The sequence below is a fragment of the Rhamphochromis sp. 'chilingali' genome, assembly GCF_963969265.1.
Source record: "Rhamphochromis sp. 'chilingali' genome assembly, chromosome: 12".
Lineage (NCBI taxonomy): Eukaryota > Metazoa > Chordata > Actinopteri > Cichliformes > Cichlidae > Rhamphochromis > Rhamphochromis sp. 'chilingali'.
The window spans coordinates 4,835,006-4,857,845 of NC_137939.1; the positions used below are offsets into that span (position 1 = coordinate 4,835,006).

The 22,840-nt window shown below is 41.3% G+C and overlaps 1 protein-coding gene across 3 annotated transcripts; it reads left to right on the forward strand.

Moving 5' to 3' along the window:
- Window positions 1-107: 107 nt before the first annotated feature.
- On the forward strand, window positions 108-14,761 carry klhl17 (kelch-like family member 17). 3 transcript variants are annotated; one of them, XM_080899457.1, is made up of 12 exons: window positions 108-337; window positions 3,920-4,184; window positions 4,887-5,008; window positions 5,118-5,339; window positions 7,716-7,832; window positions 7,937-8,168; window positions 8,595-8,739; window positions 8,956-9,123; window positions 9,219-9,307; window positions 9,457-9,530; window positions 9,670-9,851; window positions 12,349-14,761. In XM_080899457.1, the coding sequence occupies exons 2-12, from the start codon at window positions 3,971-3,973 to the stop codon at window positions 12,575-12,577; spliced, it is 1,794 nt and encodes a 597-aa protein (XP_080755583.1). In that variant the 5' UTR covers window positions 108-337; window positions 3,920-3,970; the 3' UTR covers window positions 12,578-14,761. The 3 variants fall into 3 exon arrangements, with proteins under 3 accessions (XP_080755583.1, XP_080755585.1, XP_080755584.1); XM_080899459.1 differs by having other exon boundaries at window positions 7,937-8,150; XM_080899458.1 differs by lacking the exon at window positions 108-337 and adding an exon at window positions 373-1,113.
- Window positions 14,762-22,840: the final 8,079 nt, after the last annotated feature.

Genomic DNA, 22,840 nt, shown 5'->3' on the forward strand with positions numbered 1-22,840 from the left:
ATGCTAACGAACTTTATTTGTTTAGTTTTTGATGAAAGTAAAGTCGGCACAAATACAGTGAACAAATAATCAACTGATTATTTAAAACAAATATACGGTAGTGCGTTCACGGAAACCTCGAAATTTTCTTGCGCGTGCAAGATCGGACACTGTTTTGATGCAACACGTGAGGTTTAAATAAAATGTTCAGCTGCATTTACCAGACACAGGAAGCCAAATATCCAGAGAGGAGTACAGTATTTTTTAAACGTTACTTTGCACGGCCTCAAAGCTGGGCAAGCTTACAAACCGAAGGAAGTCACTGCTGTCATCGCATCGACACCGACGACGGCTGGTCGTGAGTACCCTGTGCTTTAATTTTTTTCAGGTTAGCTAACGTTACCTTAGCGGCTAGCTTCATAGACAGCTTATTTAGAATCACTGGCTATCTCACGTAGAGATAATAAAGACAGGGTGCTTATTTTACGTCAGTAGTAGGGTGATAAGTGTATAATTTGCACGTAAATAACGAGGAAAAAATTACAGAAGCTGTGCATTATTGAACACGTTTGTAGTTATGTTTCATTTTATTTTCCGGGCTAACCAAAACGGGGTATGTTTCATATTGTGGCCAATCACAGCGCGTCACTGAAAACTCCGCCTTTCACAGTAGCACAGACGGATACGTCGAACACACTTCCGTGTTCCGACAAGACAAAAGTGGTGGCTTAAGGTCGCGTGTGTCTGTGGGCTCGTAAACTGAACATTCACTGCATTAGTTTGCCGGTTGGTCATTTGAAATGACATACCGGTGTTTTTCAACCATGTCTTCCTTTTTAACGTATTAAAATTTAACAGCATGAGCAAGCCTTGCTACCTTCGGCTTCGACAATTACAGCGTCACCTTAACAGACCGATGTCAGCTTTCAGGCAGCTCTTTTTTTGCATTGACGTCAAGCACATACAGCACAAAACAGAGGCTTTCTTCATATTTCCTATGCTCGAGTCACAATATGGACCGATAAGTAGACGGTGATAGGATTTTAGAGCCTTCTGACTGCGACAGCTCTTCATTCATCTCCCCTTACCTCCTGGAACACACTGTCTTCAAGGATAACTGCAAAACAACCACCGGTAAAGCCATTATACATTCATTTTCTTTCCTATTGCCGCTGCTGCAGCTGACATATGCTCTTATTCAGTGCTGATGGAGTGGGGGTTGGGGTTTCCGTATATCACATAGTAATATTTGGATAGGAACATCCCTGTGTCCCCCAATGAAATTGTGCATTCAGCAGGATTGTGCAGGCACTATTTATCAAGGAGCAACTCAGCCTCTGTGTGGATACCAGCCAGGGTTTGGGGGTAGAGACGATAAAGGGAGAAACAAGCCTCAGATGAACAGGACAAGTGTTTCAGTTTGTTAGTTTAACTGTGACAGTTGTTTTCACATCTACCACAACATCCCGTGTTTCCATGTCTCATTTTCCAGCATTGTCTCTTACTATTCCCTTGGGCATGAGAGCAGATTGTTCCCTCATAGAGGAACATGGCTGGTGTGCGTGTTTTTGTTTTTTTTAATGGGCTATTGTGTTTTGGAAAATGGGACCCAGGGGTAGTAGCCAGGCAGCTGTGATGACATTTGAGATGGTGCTCGGTGGGATGGGGGAAGAGTGTTGAATTGAAAGCGACAGAGCCGTTATTAGGATGTACTGATCATAACAGGGAACTGCTTATTTGACAGTCATGTGAAACTTAACATAATCAGGAAAAATGGTACAATGGGTTTCAGCATTGAGCATTGCACTTCTTGGACTTCAAACTGGTCAATATTCTCTCCTGATGAGATTCTGCTTGTTGCATAATTGCTCTGATTAACTCAAGATTGTAAACCTCCTGTCATATGTCTAAATAAAGCATACAGAGGCTGTTTGTATGTGGTGGTTCAAAGGGAATGTTCCAGCTTGGTGTATTAAATAGATATCCTAAGGTATGTGTGGTTTTTATTTATTTGTTTAATGTGTGTGGCTGTAAGGTCCTGCAGGCAATGACCACACTTATCAGGGGTCCTGTAGTTTAAGAATCCTTCTTTATCATTAAAGTTTAAACATATATCACATATATTCCTTTATTTTCAATCATACAAGTTCTTCTACACCTGTGAATGCTCACATTAAATAACAGCAAAGTTTAAAATAATGACATCAGTCTAAGTACAGCTAATATATTTAAGCAAAAAAAAAAAAAAAGTCTAAATGTGTGGTTACTGTGATTTCTTTTTCACTTTTGGCTGATATTCTAAATATTGTCATCTCTGATACAGCACCTCTGGCTGTGAGAAGAGCAGCCCCACCAAACCGGCTGTTCAGACCGTATGTTTTGCGAAGAGCAGTCCAATCAGAAGGCCAGTCAGATCAATTGATTTAAAAGAAGAGCATGTAAAATAGTGTTTCGGTGTTTATCTGGGGCTGGGTCGTAGGGGCAGCAGTCTAAGCCGAGAAGTTGGTCTCTTAAGCCACATCCTACGATCTTATCCAGGGGAACATTGAAGGGTTCCCAGGCAAGGGAAGGAGCTTGAGGGAGAGCCCCTTGTAGCCACATTTTAATTATTCGTCTGAACGCAGGGCGAACCAGCGTCTGCTCAGTGGCTAAATACTGGCAAATCACTTGCCAGCAAGAATTCAGTGTTCCTCTGTTTCACACTCACATCCACTCCTCGCTTGTCAGGTCAGGTTTCAAATGGAAAAGATGGTAGTGATGTTGTGCTGGCTGTGTCCATCTTTCATATGTGTGTGTGTGTGTGTGTGTGTGTGTGTGTGTGTGTGTGTGTGTGTATATATGCATGTGTTAGTCCCCGTAGGGAAATTACTCCTCTGCATTTAACCCATTCACCCAGTGAAGCAGTGGGCAGCCACCAATGCTATGGGGACGGTACCTTGCTCAGGGGTACCTCAGGGTAGTTGTTCAGTGGATCAGTGGAGTCGAACCCCCGACCTTCCGGTCATGGGGCAACCACTCTACCTACTGAGCTATCCCTGCCCCCCCCCCCCCTTTTTTTTTTTTTTTTTTAAATTAAAGGCATTATGTGTGTGTATGCGTTAGTCTGTGTATGCGTTATATACAGTTTATGGGATGAATTGTGGGCTCCAGGGTCCTGTTCATCCCAGATAAATAATCCCTTTTTTAGCTGCATTAGATAAATAAGAATTATTTGAAAGCTATTCTTCAAAGGTTACAAACGTGGAGCTGCAAATGAGTATGAAGGTTATATTTTTGATAGCGTGGCCTCCCCAACCCCATAGTCAGCTTCTGCTTATAAGCCTTTCACACTTTTAAGGTATCACTGCATCGGAGTTAGTGCATTATATTTTGTTTTGTTTAAGAATCAGTCTGTTCTTGGCCTGTGGTTTTCTACTCTTGCTTCAATCTGGTTTCCTCATCTGGTCACTACATATTCATCAGACAACAACTTCTAAGATGCTGCGTGATGACAGTTATGCAACATGCAGAAGTGTGTTCTTCCATTCAAGAGCAGAGTGGGGGAGTTCACAGCTAAATGTGGTCCAATTAAATTGCAAGTCAGGATGGATCACACTGATTTGATGGCAGGCTCATCCATAATGTCCATCTTTTGAAACTCTCTGGTGTGTCATAGTGAGATCTAATCATTCCTGAGACTGAATGTGAAATAATCAGGCCATCCATCCTACTACACTTTGTGATTGTACTCAGATTTCTGTCATGCTGGCAGGACTTCCTGTCATAGCCGACAGGATGGGTGCTATAACTGTATAATGATTGCCCAGGACACCTGTCATAACGGCTCACTCCCTATAGATAAGCAAAGCCAAGACTTTTGTCTACCCCCCAAAAAAAGGATTTTATTATGATGATGATATTAGTATTGGCCGACATTAAAAAGCTTTTCTTGACGTTTCAGTTGCCAAGAGTGCGGCCCAGGCACGAGCCCACGACCGCAACGTCAGGCACCATGATGGAGGGGGGCATGCAGCTGCTCAACCGTGATGGCCACAGCATCTCGCACAACTCAAAGCGCCACTACCACGACTCCTTCGTGTCCATGAACCGGATGCGACAGCGTGGCTTGCTATGTGACATCGTCCTTCATGTCTCCAACAAAGAAATCAAGGCGCACAAAGTGGTGCTGGCGTCCTGCAGTCCATACTTCCACGCTATGTTTACCAGTAAGTTCAGTCTGTGTTATGGACCTTGATGATGCATATACTGTATACTCTCCCTGAAGTTAACAAAGATGAGCAAGTGGCATGACAAACTCAAACTGCAAACTATTTTTCTCTGTTGTTTGAGTTTGTTTACATTAGAACTTGTTTTTGCGTGGGTGCATGCCGTTATGGCTGTTCCATCCTTTCAGCATCATCGCTTCCTTCCACCTATTCCTGTCTGGGGCACAGGTGGTCATGTGAGGTGTGTGTAAGTCAGATTTCCTCCCAAACACTAGCCCTTTGTGAGGATGCTGTGTGTCTCCAGACAGTCATTTGCCTGGAGACTCAGCTGCTAGACTTCATGTCATCTGACAGAGTCCCTAATTAAGCTATTTTAACAGAAAACCTCAGCAGAGGTGTTTGTGAGGTTGTCTAACTATGAGTCGATGAAGCTCGTGACTGTTACTGTAGAAGCTCCAGGCTTAGTTCTGTGGGAGAGAGAGTGTTTATATCCAGGAATTTCAAAAATCTCACACACTTGAAACGACTGATTTAATAAACGGTAACAAATGAGCTGTGCTGACATTTTGCAGCAGTGCTGTAAATGCTATGAGATGCCATGTGTCAGTATGATTGAAGAGGGAGGAGTTTTGCTATCAGCTGGAGCTTTACTCGGTGTAATTTGTTAAAATTAATCTGATCTCATTCTGTGCGGCCACGCAGATGAGATGTCTGAGAGCCGTCAGACCCACGTGACCCTTCACGACATTGACCCTCAGGCTTTGGAGCAGCTGGTCCAGTATGCCTACACAGCAGAGATTGTGGTCGGGGAAGGAAATGTGCAGGTAGGCTTGACGTTTTAAGATTCACATACACAACTGCTAAACCACTTTTTTCTTTCTTTTTCATATGGCACAAAAAAATTAACAGACTTTGCGTTTCCACCTGTTGTAGACACTGCTCCCAGCAGCGAGCCTGTTGCAGCTCAATGGGGTGCGGGACGCCTGCTGTAAGTTCCTCCTCAGCCAGCTGGACCCCTCAAACTGCCTGGGCATCCGAGGCTTCGCTGACACACACTCCTGCAGCGACCTGCTCAAGTCAGCACACAAGTATGTCCTGCAGCACTTTGTGGAGGTGTCCAAGACTGAGGAGTTCATGCTGCTGCCACTGAAACAGGTAGGGGTGATGATTAATCTATCATGAATAATGCCAAAGCACAAAGGACACGCAGCAATGCTTACATCTATAATTTTTCCCCAGCATAATGTGTACACAAGCACAGCTTTTTCTTTTTTAAACCGCATCAACATGCCACGGGGAAGTTGTGTGCTTTTGACATTCACTAGAGAAACTTTTTCTCCTGCCTGTTTTCACTGTCTTCTGCAGTTTTGTCATTTGGCAAGTCGGCTAAGCCAAACTATCACTTATTCATTAGCAGGGCTCAGCGGTGGCAGCACTCTGGTTCCTGTCTGGGAAGTGGTAATTAGGCAAAGCCAGTGACATTTCCACAGCTGCTGTGCTGTTTAGAGAGCTAACAGCAGTGTTTGCTCCTCTGACGTAACAATAATGGTTTCTATTTTGGTTCAATTTTCTTTTGCTTGTTTTAACCAACGTTTTAAGAGAAATGCATCTTGTAGGTGTACCCATTTATTATTTTAGAGCGATGTAAGGAATGCTGGGCCTTGGGAAAGAATATAACCCTGGTCAAATGAGCTGCTCAGCAGCCAAACACTGCTATCAGTTACCTGTGAAGAGGGCAATGTTTGGCTAACAAGAACTGCAAAGTCCTTTTTGGAGTAGATCCCGAAGGAGTGAAAATATTTTTTAAAAAGTTGTTGCCCAAAATTGTAGCAGAAAAGGCAGAAACATACGCTAGCTTCTTACTGCAAAGTGATACAAAATCCAGCGGGACATCCTGGCATATTGTATTTGACATTTATGTGTTGGTATTAGTCTATTCCTGGCATGCTAAAGAATAAAGTAGTGCTGCTGTTGGGTTATTTAAACTTCCTGTTTCCTGCAGTTTAAACACACCTACCTGAGTACAAAGTTTACATGTTTTTATTTTTAAACTTTTAGAGCAATTCGTGGTTTTTTTTAAAAATTGGTGTTCATGATATCAGACAGCTTCTAAAAGCCCACAGAGGCACATCATGTTTTTGTTTCAGGCAGGGGCTCACTGTAACATCTAAAGAATTGAGAAAATATATATTCTCTTAGATGAAATGTTTAAGAAGGTAACAGCAAATTAAAAGGAAGTTGAAGAAAATTAACAAACTGCTACTACCATCCCTTTCCTGTTATTTTCTCACTCTTTAAATAACAATTCCCACAGTCCTAAAGCGATGTTGTTCCACCAGAGTAACACACTAAGCATCCCTCTGTATCTGGCCTTCAAAGCCCAGAGACTGAATCTGCAGTGTGTGGGCACAGTCCATTAAAACACTGAAACTTAAGCTGCATAAAAGCAGATTAAAAATAGGCCATTTTCTTCATTCCTGTTCTTCTGTCTCTCTCTTTCTCTTGGCTTACTCCACTGTCGTGTCTGCAGCTGTTCTGTGACTGTCATAAATCTGCACCAGATCAGGATTTATGTACTGGCTGCTCTACAGGACTCCAAGCTCACAGAGCTGTGAAATATGCCCCATATTTCTTCTGATGTTCTCTGGAGGAAGTGGCAAGGCACGACAGGATTGTGACTTGCCAAATTTGGTGATGTAGAGTCGTATGCGTGACATTTTGAAGACAACAGTCGACAGATTCCTCCTAATTACTGCGTTTAGCTTATGAAAACATGAGTACTTTGACACAGTGGCGCTCATATGTCCCTCAATCGTGCTGCCATGCTATGAAAAGGCAGTAAAGGCGTTTTTCTCCATATGCACCCACACATTCTGGAGTTAATTTGATGCACTATGTGCATGCAGTGGTAGGAGGGACTGCAGGGTGGGGCAGTGGCATCAGCAGTATTTCTGTGTGTGACTCTGGATTAGAGGAGGCTGTTCCTGGGAGGGTTTTGCTCTGATCTGGCCAGGCAAGACAGCAGCAGCAGCAGCTGGCTTCCTTGGTCCCACCCAGCCCTGCCAGCTTAGGCTTGGGCTGGGAACACTGCCAGCCAGCCACTCAGAGTCCAGCATTCGTTGTGCCACAGATGCACAATTGAAGAAGTGGTAGCTTAAACTATTACGTAAACTGTATCACGGCTCACGTGCACACACACAGGCTGTAATATAATGCACAAGCGAAGTGTGCACGATGTCAGAGTCGTGCTTTATTGAGTCATCCTTTCTTTCATTTTGAATTGAGACAACAAAACAAAAGGAGATGCAAGACTTCAGCTGAAGTCACCATATACAGGAACTAACCCGGTCTGTGACCCATGCAAATTACTTCCTGTGTGCCGATTTCTACAACCACAAGAAAGTATTCTGCAAATGCTTTTCAACGGTCCAAGTTGATACACTATGATTTAAAAAAAATAAAAGAATAATATAAAGTTGTAAGCGATAGTATAATTTCACTCTTCCTATATGCTTTGTCTTTGCGATCCAGGTCCTAGATTTGATCTCCAGTGACAATCTCAATGTGCCATCTGAGGAAGAAGTGTACCGAGCCGTGTTGAGTTGGGTAAAACATGATATAGATGGACGCAGGCAACATGTACCTTGGGTAAGTCGTTTGGGGTGGGTAACATGGAAACCATTCCCCTTTTTGTTGTTTAACTCTATGTAGCGCCACCCGCTCATCACCCACTCTCCCACTGTCTTCGCTAGCTGATGAAGTGCGTGCGGCTGCCATTGTTGAGGCGAGACTTTCTGATGAGCAACGTAGACACGGAGCTGCTGGTGCGTCACCACTCGGAGTGCAAAGACCTGCTAATCGAGGCCCTAAAGTATCACCTGATGCCGGAGCAGAGGGGTGTCTTAAGCAACAGCCGGACGCGCCCACGACGCTGTGAAGGCGCCAGCCCTGTGCTCTTCGCCGTTGGTCAGTGTGCATCTGAAGGTACCCATTAGGGTACACTTGGACCACACACATCTCTAGCTCACCAGTCACTCATGATTTTTACAAATGCCAGCATTTTTTTATTCTGTGTGAACTGCATGTTGGAACTTGAATAGTGCGCCTGTGTACACACACACTCACACACACACGTCAGATGTGTCTCCATCGACTGTTTCCAAAATGAACAATCTGACCTTTACACCCACTATGATTGGAGGCTGTGAGGCTCTAATACTTCTCCTCCCTCATTTTTAACTTCTAGCGTTGCTGTTTGGAATGACTGTAAACACATTTCATTTTCACTCCTTTTAAAAACCCGAAGTTGAAGTCCTCGTTTTCTCATGTCACCATCCTCCTGATGACATTTGCGTTTTTGCTCAAAGCATTTTTCCTCATTTTTTTTAGTGTATGTTTGTTCTTTCCCAGGTGGTGGCAGCTTGTTTGCTATCCACGGAGACTGCGAGGCGTACGACACCAGAACAGACCGTTGGCACATGGTGGCGTCCATGTCCACTCGGCGGGCACGGGTGGGCGTGGCAGCAATTGGGAACAGACTATACGCTGTTGGAGGGTAGGTGATAATAATCGCAGCGTTTGACCCTAAAAAGTTATTTGTTACTCAAACATTACATTGTGTGATTTGAGGGGAAGCAGAATTTGTGGATAATTTGCATTTGCTCGATAAGCTGGTGAGAGCTTTCTTCCATGCAAAGCAACTTTTTATCTTGTATGTTCACCGTTTGTTGCAAAGTTGTGCATTCATTTATATCCGTGTCGCTCTCTTTAGCTATGACGGCACCTCTGACCTTGCAACCGTGGAGTCCTATGACCCTATCACTAACTCCTGGCAACCTGAGGTTTCCATGGGAACACGACGGAGCTGTCTAGGCGTAGCTGTCCTGCATGGCCTGCTGTACGCTGCGGGGGGTTATGATGGAGCTTCCTGTCTCAATAGGTATGCACAGCCTGTTATTATGCTGATGATTACTGATCATTTTAAGCTGAATTAAATACACGTGAGCATCTGTCTTTTTTCACCTCTTCTTTTAGTGCGGAGAGGTACGACCCTCTGACCAGCACATGGACCTCAATCGCTGCTATGAGCACTCGTAGGAGATATGTTCGAGTAGCAACTCTGGGTAGGTACTGGCAAAAAAAACCAAGCTGTGCTCCTGTATTTACTTTTCACTGTTTGTATTTTAATAACTCACATCAAGAGGGAGTTGCCATCTCGGTATGCGACCGCTAATATTTACATTCTCAGTATTTACTCCCTTTTCCCCTCCAGATGGCAGCTTGTATGCGGTGGGAGGTTATGACAGCTCCTCACATCTCGCAACAGTGGAGAAATATGACCCCCAGGTATACAGCTGTTAAATTTATCATTAGAAAAACTCGTCTGTTGCCAGGTTTACCTAGACTGGATGCTGTAGACAGAGTGAAACGGTACAAATGAATCTGCTGTGTGAATATGTGCTCGGTCTCTTGATTGGCTGAATAGAGCAACACGTGGACCGCCATCGCCAACATGTTGAGCCGACGCAGCAGTGCCGGGGTGGCCGTGCTCGACGGCATGCTTTACGTCGCAGGAGGCAATGATGGCACCAGCTGCCTGAACTCAGTGGAGCGCTTCAACCCCAAGACCAACACCTGGGAAGGAGTTGCCGCCATGAATATACGCAGGTTAGCCACATTTACAAAGAGAACAGAGGTTATGGTTTGTTTTTTTTTACATTATGCTGCACCGTAAGAGGCAGAAAGAGAAGAGATGAGAAAAAAATCTGGGATGAATTCAAGGTAATAAATTAAACACACCTTTAGCCAACTGAGCCAGCAGGATGACCCAGTTCTCCCTTTACGCCTGCATAACTTCAGCTGGGAGTGAAGATTATGGAAACAGCCTCTGTGGGTTTTTTTTGTTTTGGTTTTTTTTAGCGCTGTCCAGCTTTTATCCTTATTTTTGTGCTTCTAACAAGCACGACACCTTGCTGAAAGGATTTGAGAAGCACCACAAGCCAAGCCTCAGTTTTACTCTAACCTAAATAAAGAGATAAAACCATCTTCTTTGAAAAGCTGAAAAAATATCTGTAGCTCTGTCTGTATGTAGCTTGTCAGAATAGTATCTCGGCTGCAATTAGTTCGCTGTGTGCAAAAGGCTCGGGTGTCGGGGCATTTGGAGGATTTTTTTTCCCCTTGTGCTGCCAAAACCTTCTTAAGGCATAAACATCAAGTGGCCTATTTTCCACAACAGAGTTTTTATGTTTTAATTTTCTTAGAAGATGAAAGCTGAAACTCATCTTGCAAGTGATTATCAACAAAGGCATACGTGCACGCACGCACGCTCGCAGCATTGTATTGTCACAGGATCTGCAGCAGGGAGGAAGATTTGGAGATGTAGCTGTTGAGGATTTGTGATAGCATCGGCAGATTTGCTCTTTCCCAGGGCAGACACACTTATGCATCCGCACACGCACACTTGGTTATGTATGAGTCATTGTGTTGTAGGAGCAGAAAAACCTGACAACAGTTGACTGTGCAGCTCCATGAATAACCCATGGCATTAATCAGCTGTGTGCCTTGGAGTTCTTTTCTTATCCAGTTGCTGAGAGGCTCCATTTCCACAGTCCAAAACAATCACACTGTACTGGCTACTAATGTGTCACACACTATAGCCACTTCTAACGTGTGCTGGTGTGGGAGACATTGTAGAATAATAGTCTTGTCCAAAATCATCTCATTGTGTTACGGTCACGACGGGGATATTTGAAATGAACATTAAAACCAAATTTGTTCCAAGTCCTCTTTAAGCGCAGAAAATGTTTCTTTTTTAAATTATTTATTTTTTACACCGATCATTTGCTTTGATTAAGAATTAAGTATAGATGTTCAAAAAGTACTGCTTTTTAAAGGTCTGTGCCATGTCAGGTTGCTTTAATCCCCAAAGCTAAATATTAAACAGAGTTGTGTTACCCGAGCACTGCAACAGGCTCATATACACATTATGTTACATTAAGGTTTTTGGTAGCGACAGTCCTGTGTGGTTTTTGAAACCCTCTTGTAGTTTTTTTTGTAAAAGTTCATGTTTGACTCAATAACTGCAAGGTGTCCAGGTCCTGTGGTTGCAAAACGAGCCCCAATCACCACCCCTCCACTACCATGCTTGACTGTGGCGTGAGATGTTTGAATGGATATACCGTGTTTACGGCAGTAATTTTGTCTGTCCAAAGTTCATTGTTCCTGAAGTCTTGTAGTTTGTTTAGGTTCGTCTTTGCAAACCAAAGCCATGTCACCTGGTTCTTTTTAGAGAAAATCGTTCCAAACAAGCCGCACGTGTTCACATTTTTAAATTTTACTGTCATAAACTTTAACATTTAACATGCTGAGGCCTGCAACATCTGAGACAAAGTTCTTGTATTTTTTATTTATTTTTTTTCACGGCCTGACTTTTATGTGAATTTGCTGGGACATCTTCACTTGGGCAATTGTGGCAATGTGTTAACAAACACCTGAATGCTTCAGGCAGCAAACTGCCAAACGTTGCTGCTTTTATAGAGGTGCGCAAACTTGCTGATGATCAAAGTGCAATTCATCATCAGCACCTGGCTGCTGCTTAGCTTATTTCCTGTGGAAGCAGTAAGGGAGTGCTTAACCATAGGACTGCACAGAGTCGTGTGAAAAGCTCTGTAAACAGCTTGTGTATATGATTATATAACATCTATAGGTAAGAGACAGCAGAAACTTTCTGGTTTCCACTTTTATCTTAAAATTTGAGTGGCATTGACTAATGGCCTTTGAGGAGGCTTTGGTTGCATGTCTGTGTGGAGAGCAAATGAGAAATGCTAGATGCCAAATTTCATCTGATAACTATTGGACATTGTCTGACGCTGATTCATTTTCATTATCCTTCTATTTTACTTTTAAAAAGAAACGATGGAGAGAAAATTGGCAACACCACAAGTCCCCAAAATTGACAGTTTCATCCAAAGGCTAAGCCAGTACACTGGTCATTGGGTGTCCCAATTGCTTCTCTTCTCTTTGAACACTGCAGCTTTTAGCTGTGGTTTCAGACCACATGAATTTGCTATTTGTTTCTTTGTCCGTTTCAGCAGTAGCGACTTGCACACATCATATTAAATATATGTGAGAACTTACACATTTAAATAGTCTTTTTCCCTTCCAGGAGCACTCATGACCTGGTGGCAATGGATGGCTGGTTATACGCAGTGGGAGGCAATGATGGCAGCTCCAGTCTCAACTCCATTGAAAAGTACAACCCACGCAGCAATAAATGGGTCGCAGCCTCCTGCATGTTCACACGGCGCAGCAGCGTGGGTGTGGCTGTGCTGGAGCTCCTGAACTTCCCGCCACCTTCCTCGCCCACCCTCTCGGTTTCTTCCACCAGCCTTTGACACGGGGTCATTGTTTGGCTGACCTCAGCCTCTGCTGCTACAGCCCAGACTGGCTCTGGGAAGAGACGCAACTGCTCTGTTTGAAACAAAGAAGATGAGGAGGAAGAGCGCTGGTGGTTGGACAGGTAAATGTGTGGAGGCGAGGGGAACAGATGGGCTGAAGCCTCGGTGTAGTGTGCTTCAGAATTAGTGGCAGTTTTGGTGAAGATTAGTGCACCAGAATTAAAATACAAACAAACATGCTGGTAATGGATTTAAAGATCTATGTTGTTTTCACTGATTATAGGAAACTGTAATGTACAGTATTTCACAAGTAAATTTTTTATTATATCAACAAAAAGTCCTTTTAAAAAATCAACAAAACTTTCAGTTTTGTGCATTTGCAGCTTCAGATACATTCTTAGCCTCATTGATTATATTAATTTGAGGTTGAATGAACAAAAACTGGGCTTACTGCATTGCATGTTCTAAATTTCCTCTAACAATCTGGCTGTTTTCAATATTCCCCTTAATTCTGGACTACACTATATCTGGCCTTAGTACCTCCACTGTATAGCCATAAAGATACCGGCTCCCTCCCATATGTGAACATTGACCAATCGTTCTTCAAAGCTCCACTTTTAAAAATAAATAAATAAATGAAAAATAAAAAAATTTCCCACCGCTCTGGTGTTTGACACACCTAAAAACACGGTGGCCCCTTAATTCTGTCGTGTGTGATGTAAATGTATTTGGTTTGATGTTGCGGTCTCGCTGCAAGGTTTTTCTTTGACACCCAGAGGTTTTGCAATAATGTATTTAAAAAAAACAAAAGAGAGAGAGAGAAAAGCTGAATGATTTATTTTGGAATGTAGATTTTTACTGGTTGTACCATGCATGTTTATGTACTGGCACCAACAAGATAGGAAAAAATATATATATTGTAGTGCTGCTTTGCCACACTAGGTGGCAGTAACAGGCAATGTTGTAAACCCTCACTGCAAGAGCGCATGGACACCAACAGCATAGAAAAGCTAGGCCCTCAAAACTGTAAATGAGTTTGGATCCATTTTCTTTTTTTCTTTTTTTAAAGATATAAAACAGAGATGATAAAGTATATGTATTTATAAAAATGTATAAATGCTAATATATATTCTGTTTTAAATATGCTTAGGGAGGAAAGGAGATCCGACCTATGCCTACTTCAGAGTGTTTTTAATATATTTATTTAGATGTGTGATGTGCATATCATCAGTGGATATGACAAAGAATGTCTAAAGCATGAGAGGGGTAGAGTTTCTCCTGTTGCATCTCGAAATGCGGCCTTCGTTTTGCATTTCTAAATATTTCTTCACTGCCATAAGCATGACCGCATTTGACACTGCATTTGTGACAAAGGCTTTAATCGCTCGCAAACCTGCTGACCACTCAATGAAAGAAATCTATATTGTTTTTAATCCTGCTTCTTGATCAGTTTTTTCCAAAAATGTGGAAGTGGATATCATCCTGGAATTCAGTCAAAGCAGAAAGGTCTAGTTTAGCTTCAGTATGCCAACACTTGACACTAATCAGTAATGTTGTTGACACTTGGTGCTGTCATATTCCCTTTTTTATTACCTCATCATATATGCCGTATGATTAACCACAAATATAATGTCACTGAACCTGTTGTGGGTGATTTGGGAATCTCACCTGCATGTCTAAAGTAAATGGGACCTGGGTTCATTTCACGTGTCGTGCAGTGTTAACCTTTCCAAACTTCTGAGAAGTTGCCTTTTTTCCTTATTTTGAAGGATTTTTGTTGAACCTTTTCTGTTTATCTAAAACAACCTTGCGTTTTAATTTCTGTGTAAGTGCGGACGCTCGTAGAGTTGGAGTCGTGATGGCCTTATAGAGACGCTGTGATGAAGTCGATACAAGGCAGGGACAGACTTTAAAGACAAAAGGTGCACAAAACCACACAAGACTTTAGCCTCCATTCTGTGGATCCAAATGTACATAGAAAGATTGCTTAAGATATCTTACATCTATTTGTGCAATTTTATGTGACTGTAGCTTCTTCTTTTTTTAAAGTTTGTGTTAAATGTGGTGATATTTATTTATGGTATGTTTCTTATTTATGATGGACTTTAAAACGTTGGATTTTGCACTGTTGCCAAATGGAGCAATACTATACACTTTAAAAAATGAATAAACATGTTTTCAAAGGTGAAAATTGTTCTGGTGATTTCAAACACACACAGAAACAACTGGTTGCAAGTGACATACAAAATGAAAAGTTGTAACTGAAGAGCAAAGGTTTACCCGTCCATGTATAAATGGTCCCTACAGTTGTGTCCATAAATTATTGGATAGTTCACCACCGTGCATTTTTAATTAAACATGTGACTGACGTGCAGACTCTCAGCTTTAATTCAAGGGGTTTAAAGCTTAAAGGCCTGGCAGACCATCTGCATGTGGTGATGTCCATGGGTCCTAGACTTCAGGCTTTCAGTGACCGCAAAGCATTATTAAACAGGAGTATTTAAAAACTATCCTTATAATTAAATAATAAATATTTAATTATGTTAAAATTATGTTAGTTTGTCAAAAAATGTCTGTAATTCCTAAACAGGTAATCATATTTGATACAGGAGTTTTTGAGAGTTCTACATCATCAAAAATAAAATAAGGCAGCAAATATGATTCATATTAAAACTTGTTTATACAGCTCGTGTACTGCACTTCATTTTAAAAGTCCACTGTGGTGGTGTGCAGAAGAAGAAATGCAAAAATTGTCTTTGTCCAGGAAATTATGAAACCTAATTGCATGCAAATATTTATTCTTTAGCAACTGTGTACTCGATACCATCACATGTAAACAATGCAGCTCTCCATTTATCAAAGACAAACAACAACAAAAAAAGGCACGACGTTTATGGCGCTGGGAGCACTGTGACACTCGGAATAGTAGGTGTATGTTGTTTCCTAATAAAAACTGACTGACACACACACAGAGTAACAGTTGTGTTTCTAACAGTTTGTTGCTAGGATCACTCTACACAGTTCTCTGGTCCATTCCCAACATACTGCTCTTTCACAGTGATCTACGTGGACAGCTGAGCACTCTCACTTTACCCGTCTTGACCTCAGTCACATGGCATTAACACCTGTGACTGCGTCTGCACACACACGGCCCCATAAACTCGTACTCTTCCAAAACACATTCAGAATAAGATGTAAAACGCCTACGGCTGTCTTATAACCACAGTAGGATGAGATGGAGATCTCTGTGCTTGCTTGATGATATATAACATAACCTCATGTATGTTCACTATAATAACCTTTTTCTGAAAATAACAAAGTCTACCTATCAGAAATGACAAAAAGGTCTTAGACTAATTTAAGCACGTTAATAAATTTGAAAATGACTGCAGGTTTATTGTGGGTGATGCTGCAGGCTGCTTTTTGTTACTGATGACTGTTAAATAGATACATTTGAAATTGTACATACTGGTACTGATATTAAAGGGACATTTCACCTCAATCAAACACCTGAACTTTAGAAAGGTGGATTTAAAAATATGTTGGGTTTTTTTTTTGTTCCTGTCTTTGCAAAGAACAGTATCAAATCATACTGATTATATATTATGGGTTGGTCTTTTGTTTTTTAAAATAAAACCATTCTTATTCTTTGGACAGTACGCATTAGCCAGGTAGCCAAGAAAATCTGAATTGTGGGGTACTGCTTTCCAAACCAGGGTGCACTTCTGAGGAAGTACATATGAAGATGAGTATGGAAGGAGACATGAGAAGCATGACCTGGAAAGTTTGTTGTCAGTCTAAACTCAGTCATATCTGAACACACAATGCGTTTTTTATTCAGTGCAATGACTGATCTCTAATATATAAATTTCCACAAAGAAACCTAAAAACCATCAGAGATGGGCGTTGCTCGTTTTAAGTCTACAACCTGCTTCATGTTTGTCTTTAATTTCAACATGATCTGCTGATGGTTGCCACCTTCTTTCTAATAGAGACAATTTACCAAGAAATAAACAAGCACAAGCTAAAAAATGTGGGCCCAGATTGTAACACACATGCTCACTGCGTGGCACCATCATGTATACGCAACACTACAAATACTGGTGGGTATTGTTGGGGGGGAGGGGGTTGCAAACCTCAGCTATACTGTTAACATTATTCAGTAATGTTGAGCTTAACTTGTAGTTCAGAAGTCAACGGTAGATGGAAAGTTCTGTCAGCTCTGCTGCTATCAGGACGCTAACGACTTTACAGTCTGTCTGGTCGAATGTGCTCACTCTGGAAGAGCTGCTACAGCTGATCTGGGGGGCCGTCTGTCCTCCCAGCATTCCTACCACTGCAGCATCTCCTTTTCCCCTGGTGTCAGCCTCCGCACAGCCTTTAACAAGCCACAGAGATGCTGTCACCTTCTCTGAAAGGGCTGCAGTGTCAACTTGGATTACTGCACCTACTGTGAGGGGGCTGATACACTTTTTGACTCTTTCAGCCGCATCAAAGACTGACTTATAGCCCATGGCAATCCAAAGAAATGATGTGGAAGGTCTTAAATCCTTAAATCCAAGAACAAATTGTGTGCTCAGTTGGAGACATAAAGTTCACTGTAAAAACTCTTCTTTTCTTTCAGCACTGAGAGTAAGGCCGTTTGAGTTAGCTAGCATTTAACTGCTACCTAAATAATCATTTAAGCTGGAGAACTAAACCATAGAACATCTCTATAAGGCTTTCTGTTATCTGGAAGTCACTTTTATATATATATATATATATTTAAAATCATATGAAATCCAAAACATGATGCTTCAATGTAATCAGTTTTTTTAAACACTTGCTGATTGTTCATGGGAAAAATTCTTTTGTGTGTGTTTTAACTTAAAAAACACAAAAAGTTCTTAAATTAAGCAAGTGAGTAAAATCTGAGAAACTGACCATAACAAACTGCTACTTTTGCTTTGGAGCTAGTTGCTAGCTGATTTTTTATTAAGCTTTTAAAGTCAAGTGCTGTCATGTGAAGCTGCCATATATCACAATTCAAACAACAGGAACACATGGCACAAATCAGAGTACCAACTAATAATATTTACAGTATTTTTACGATAAATCAAAGTCAAGGACAAAGATGTCAGATAGCAAAACAGGAAAATTATTGTGTGCGAAGCCCCAAAAGCAAAAGTAATGAAGACGTAGATTTAAACGATTTGAAAGAGAAACAGGAGAGCAAGATAAAGCTGCAGTTCATATCGTAAATGCAAATGCTTTAGATTTGCTTTTAGATTCTCATTTGATTATACACTCACTGGCCACTTCTTAAGGTACACGCACCAGTACTAGGACCCCTGTTTTCCTCAGAAACGCCTTAATTATCCCAATTATTGGGTGGATTCAACAAGGTGCTGGAAACATTCCTCACTCACATTTTGGTCCATATTGAGCTTCACACGGGTGCTGCAGATTTATCGTTTGCACATGCGTGATGACAATCTCTTGTTCCACCCAAAGGTGCTCTACTGGATTAAGATCTGGTAACTGTGGAGGTCATCTGAGCACAGTGAACGAATCATCCTGTTCAACGAACCAGTTTGAGATGATTGGAGATTTGTTACATGGTCCTGTTGATACGAGGCAGGATGGATTCTTTTATTTAACTTTCATTGTCATTTTTTGTTGTCATGTTTTTTGTTGTCATGTGTTGTCATGTGTTTCCATGTGCCTACAGGAAAACCTGATTTACAGACAAGCTTTCAAGAAATCATCCACGTAAACAATATAAAAAATAATAAAAACAACCCAAAATCATAAGAGATAATCCTCCATAATCATTTTACTGCCCATTTGTGGAGAACTGTGCCAATAGCCTCAGTTTCCTGTTGTTATCTGACATCAGCAGCCGGAGTGGTCTTCCTGCGGCTGTATGTTTCTTGTGCATTCAGAGGTGCTCTTCTGCAAACCTTGGTTGGAAGGTGTGGTTATTTATTTACTGTTACATTCTAATCAGCTGGTAAAAATCTGGGGATTCCCCTCTCAATGCTCACAAGGAAAGAGTCTGTTTTTCTAGGATATTTTCGTTAATTTCTTTTAGTATCATTCTCTGTAAATCCTAGTGGTGGTTGTGTGGGAAAATCCCACACAACCACCACTAGGATCAGCAGTTTCTGAAAAGCCTATTGTGCATTCAAATAAAAAAATAAAATAACATAAAAATACTAAAATTTGTGAGTTAAGTGCTTTGGTAGATATGACACAGATGATGGGATAATGATACTATAGCAGTTTCACTCAGATTTCTTTCCCCACTTCATTTTTCGCAGTTATCAGAGCCAACAGTTCCAAGGAAATGATACAACCTGTCTAACACGCTGGCACAATACGTCCCTTTGACTCAATTGTTTTCCAGAGAAGTGAAAGTATGTAAATCATAAAAGATCACATCAAAAGGTGTTGTCTGGTTCCCATACTGGATGTAATTAGGTCTGTGTGCACATTTTAAAGTGCAGAGTGAAAGCACTCTTCTGTTTTATCACCACACTTTTATAACCCAGTCACAAATGAATGTGGAGTGTGTGACTTAAAGACAGGAACCTACTGAAGTAAGACACTATTAATCTGACTATGACAGATCTTCCCTTCAAAGGAGGCCACGGTCTAATTAAGATTCCTTGACGGTCGCCTTGTGTGAGAACTTTGGCACGTCTCATTCTCTGTTGGACACCTGATGTTGGGGGCCTCACATCCAGGCTCCGTTTTAGTGGCCTGAGGTGTGACTTTAGCACTGCTGCTCTCACCCGCTGAGCCTGGGTAAACACCAACAAGTGACTTCTGTGGGAGAAACACAGTTCAACCTACCACCGATGGAGGTAGCGTGATATACAGTGTCGTGAAAAAGTATTTGCTCCCTTCCTGAGTTTTATTTTGGCATATTTGTCACATGTATATGTTTCAGGTTATTGAACAAAATTTAATATTAAAAATCAAAAACCCAAGTAAATGCAAAATGAATATTTAAAATGATGACTTCATTCATTTGAAATTCATATGTAAAAAAGTTATTTCCCCCTAAAACCTAATAACAGGTTGTGCCAAACTTGGCAGCAAGAACTACAATCAAGCGTTTGTCACGACTGCCAGTGAATCTTTCACATCACTGTGGAGGAATTTTGGCTCACTCTTCTTTGCAGAATTGTTTTAATTCAGCCACAATGGAGGGTGTTGGAGCATGAATGGCCTGTTTAAGATCCTGCCAAAAAAATCTCAGTCTAATATAAGTCCGGCCATTGAATAGGCTACTCCAAAACCACCTTATTTATTTTCTTTATTTATTTTTTGTGTAGGTAGGCTTGCTGTTGTTTTGGATCATTGCACTTCTGCATAACTCAAATGAGGTTCAGGACATGAACTGATGGTTGGACATCCTCCTTCAGGATTTTCTGGTAGAGAGCAGAATTCATGGCTCCATCAATTACAGCAGGTCGTCCTAAAGCAGCAAAGCAGCCCCAGACGACCACACTGCCACCACCATGTTTGACCATCGGTGTGATGGTCTTTTTATGAGAAGCTGTGTTAGTTTTATGTCACATGTAACAGAATTTAAACCTTCCAAAAAGTGTGAAGTCTTGGATATTTTCATCACGATATTGTTATGTAAATCTAAGACGAGCCTTTGTGTTCTTCTTAGGCAGCAGTGATTTTCTCCATGGATGCCATTTTTGCCTGGTCTCTTTCTCACCACTGTGCCATGTTTTCTCCATTTGTGGCTAATGAGTCCCACTGTGGTTCGCTGGAGTCTCAAAGCCTTAGAAATGGCTTTGTAACCCTTTCTGGACTGATAGATATCAGTGACTTTGTCTCTCAGCTGTTTCTTTAGCTCATGCTGTTATATGTTGCTTTTTGAGGTCTTTTAGGATACTTTACTTTGTCAGACAGCTTCTATTTAAGTGATTTCTCGATTCGGTAACTCTGGCAGTAATCAGGCCTGAGTGTGTTTAGTGAAATTAAACTCAGCTTCGTGATTTAACTTTTTAAAATCACGATTTAGCTTTTCACACATGGCTGGGTAGGTTTGGATAACATTTCCCTCTTAATGAATGAAATTGTAATTTCATTCATTAAGAGAGCATTTTGTGTTTACTCGGGTTTTTTTTGCTTTGTTTTGTGTGATGATACATGTAAGTGTGACAAATAAGCATAAAAAAAGAAATCAGGAAAGAGTGCTGTCAAATAGCTTTTGACTGCACTATATTTGGAAAATGGAAACAAAGTCGTTAATTTCAATAGAAACTGTTTGGAAATTATTGTGTATAGCGGATTTGTTTGGAAAATGTGATCCTTCCTACATGAGTCAGAACAAAGAAACTGACTTCCAGATAAGGACTTGTTTTTGACATAGTTCCAAGTATTTCCTCTTCCTGTTGAGTAATGTTAAACTACCTGTAGGAGACGTGACGTGATGAAACGTTTCTCCCACAAAACACTACGTCTGCTGTAGTCTCTGTGCTGTAGGCCCAGGACAGTCCTGTGTTACTAAAAGCTTCCTGGTCACATAGGTTGTTCAAGGATAACACACGAGTTTAAAACGCCACCTTTACTGAGACAATAAGCATTACAATTAATATAACAGCTCACATTTTGGGACAGCAGTTGCCTAAAGGTATTCATGATGTCACACAAAGGAAAGTAGCGCTGTATAACGCCTGACCAAACGATGCATAATGAGCCGTTCATGGATCGCTGGTGTCTGTTGCAAATGAGATGTGGCCCGCCCCTGTTGAAAAGGTGTAGGTACTTTTAGTGACCACATAGGATTGCAAAACACACCAGAAACAGGAATTTTCACTCCAGCTAATGTGTGGCTTGTTCGCTTTATTGCTAATGGGGGGAAAAGTATGGCCACAGCTTTGATCCAAGGCAGAGCATTAGGCATCTTTAAAAGGTGGCCTAACTACTCGAGTTAAACTGTAAATATGGATATTCACATATTTGACTTTTGTGCTTCCAACCTTTTCAAAAACTTGTATATTTAGTAACTATATTCAGGCTTCCACAGTTAAGCATCAATTTTGCCAGTACTTCGAGAGGCCAAGATTAGGAAGCTTGAATATCTTTTTACCTCCATTTTTCCAGGAAAGTCATGGTGAGATTTAGAAATACTACAAATAGTATTTATGCCATGAAATGTAAGTTTGACCTGAATTATCAGGTCAAACTTGGGTTCTGTCTCATACAACCTGTTTCTGTGCTAGATGGTGAAATATCTGGAAAACGTATTATTGATAAAGGGCGTGCCTGATGAGGCACCTGACTGACCAAAGCAACTTAAAGTGGATTTATCTCACAGGAAAAATTCCCTGTTTCATTTTTCCTGTAATATTATGACTATGAGTGTGAGTCACTTCTGGCTGCATGTGTGAATTATCTGGTTCATCTTCCCGCTTTTCCATGATGATGCACAGCCAGACCTGAAAAGTAAAAATAAATGTTTAAAACCAGTCTGTTTGATTACTCAGTAAAATATCTGTGACATCTTCAGACCCTGTCTTTGGCGATCTTTTGTTTTGATTGAACTGAAAGTAAAAATGTAGCAACACGTGAAAGGTCTCCGGTGCTGAAACCAGGGGAGACAAAAATCCCTGAGATTTGTCAGGAAGGGGATTCGGAGTAAAAACAAAACCAAATACATGGGTCCATGGGCTGTGTGTCACAAACCCCCCCACTGCTAATATATACATACTGCTACCGGTACATAATCATTTGCTCACTAGCATTATTTTAAATTTTAAAGGTTAGGATATATGCTAAAAGGAATCAAATCTTTATTATAAACCTTACATATCATTATAGTTGAAGTTATTATTATTATTTCATGATACTCTTAAGCAAAATTTGCCTGGCAACAGCCACATTCAGTCTTTCTCCCCCTCTTTTTGCTTGGGTGTTTGCTTATCTCGATCCCACCTCTTATCTGGTCTCAATTCTATCGTCTGCCGCTTACCGAGACGCTTTATATTCACTTCCACTGCTGATTAAATTACTCGAGCCCCCCAAACGGGGTTTCAGAGAACATTATAACGCAGTCAGAAAGATGGCATAGTTTGGAGGCTGATGACTGTTAGCGCCTCAGGTGTATCTGTTTAAACAACTGGTTGAACAGGCTGGGATCAACTGACTAGTGATGGGATTTCCGGCTCTTTTTAGAGATCCGGCTCTTTCGGTTCGGCTCACTAAAAAGAGCCGGCTCTTTCGGCTCCGAACCGGCTCTTCAGGTTGTTTTGT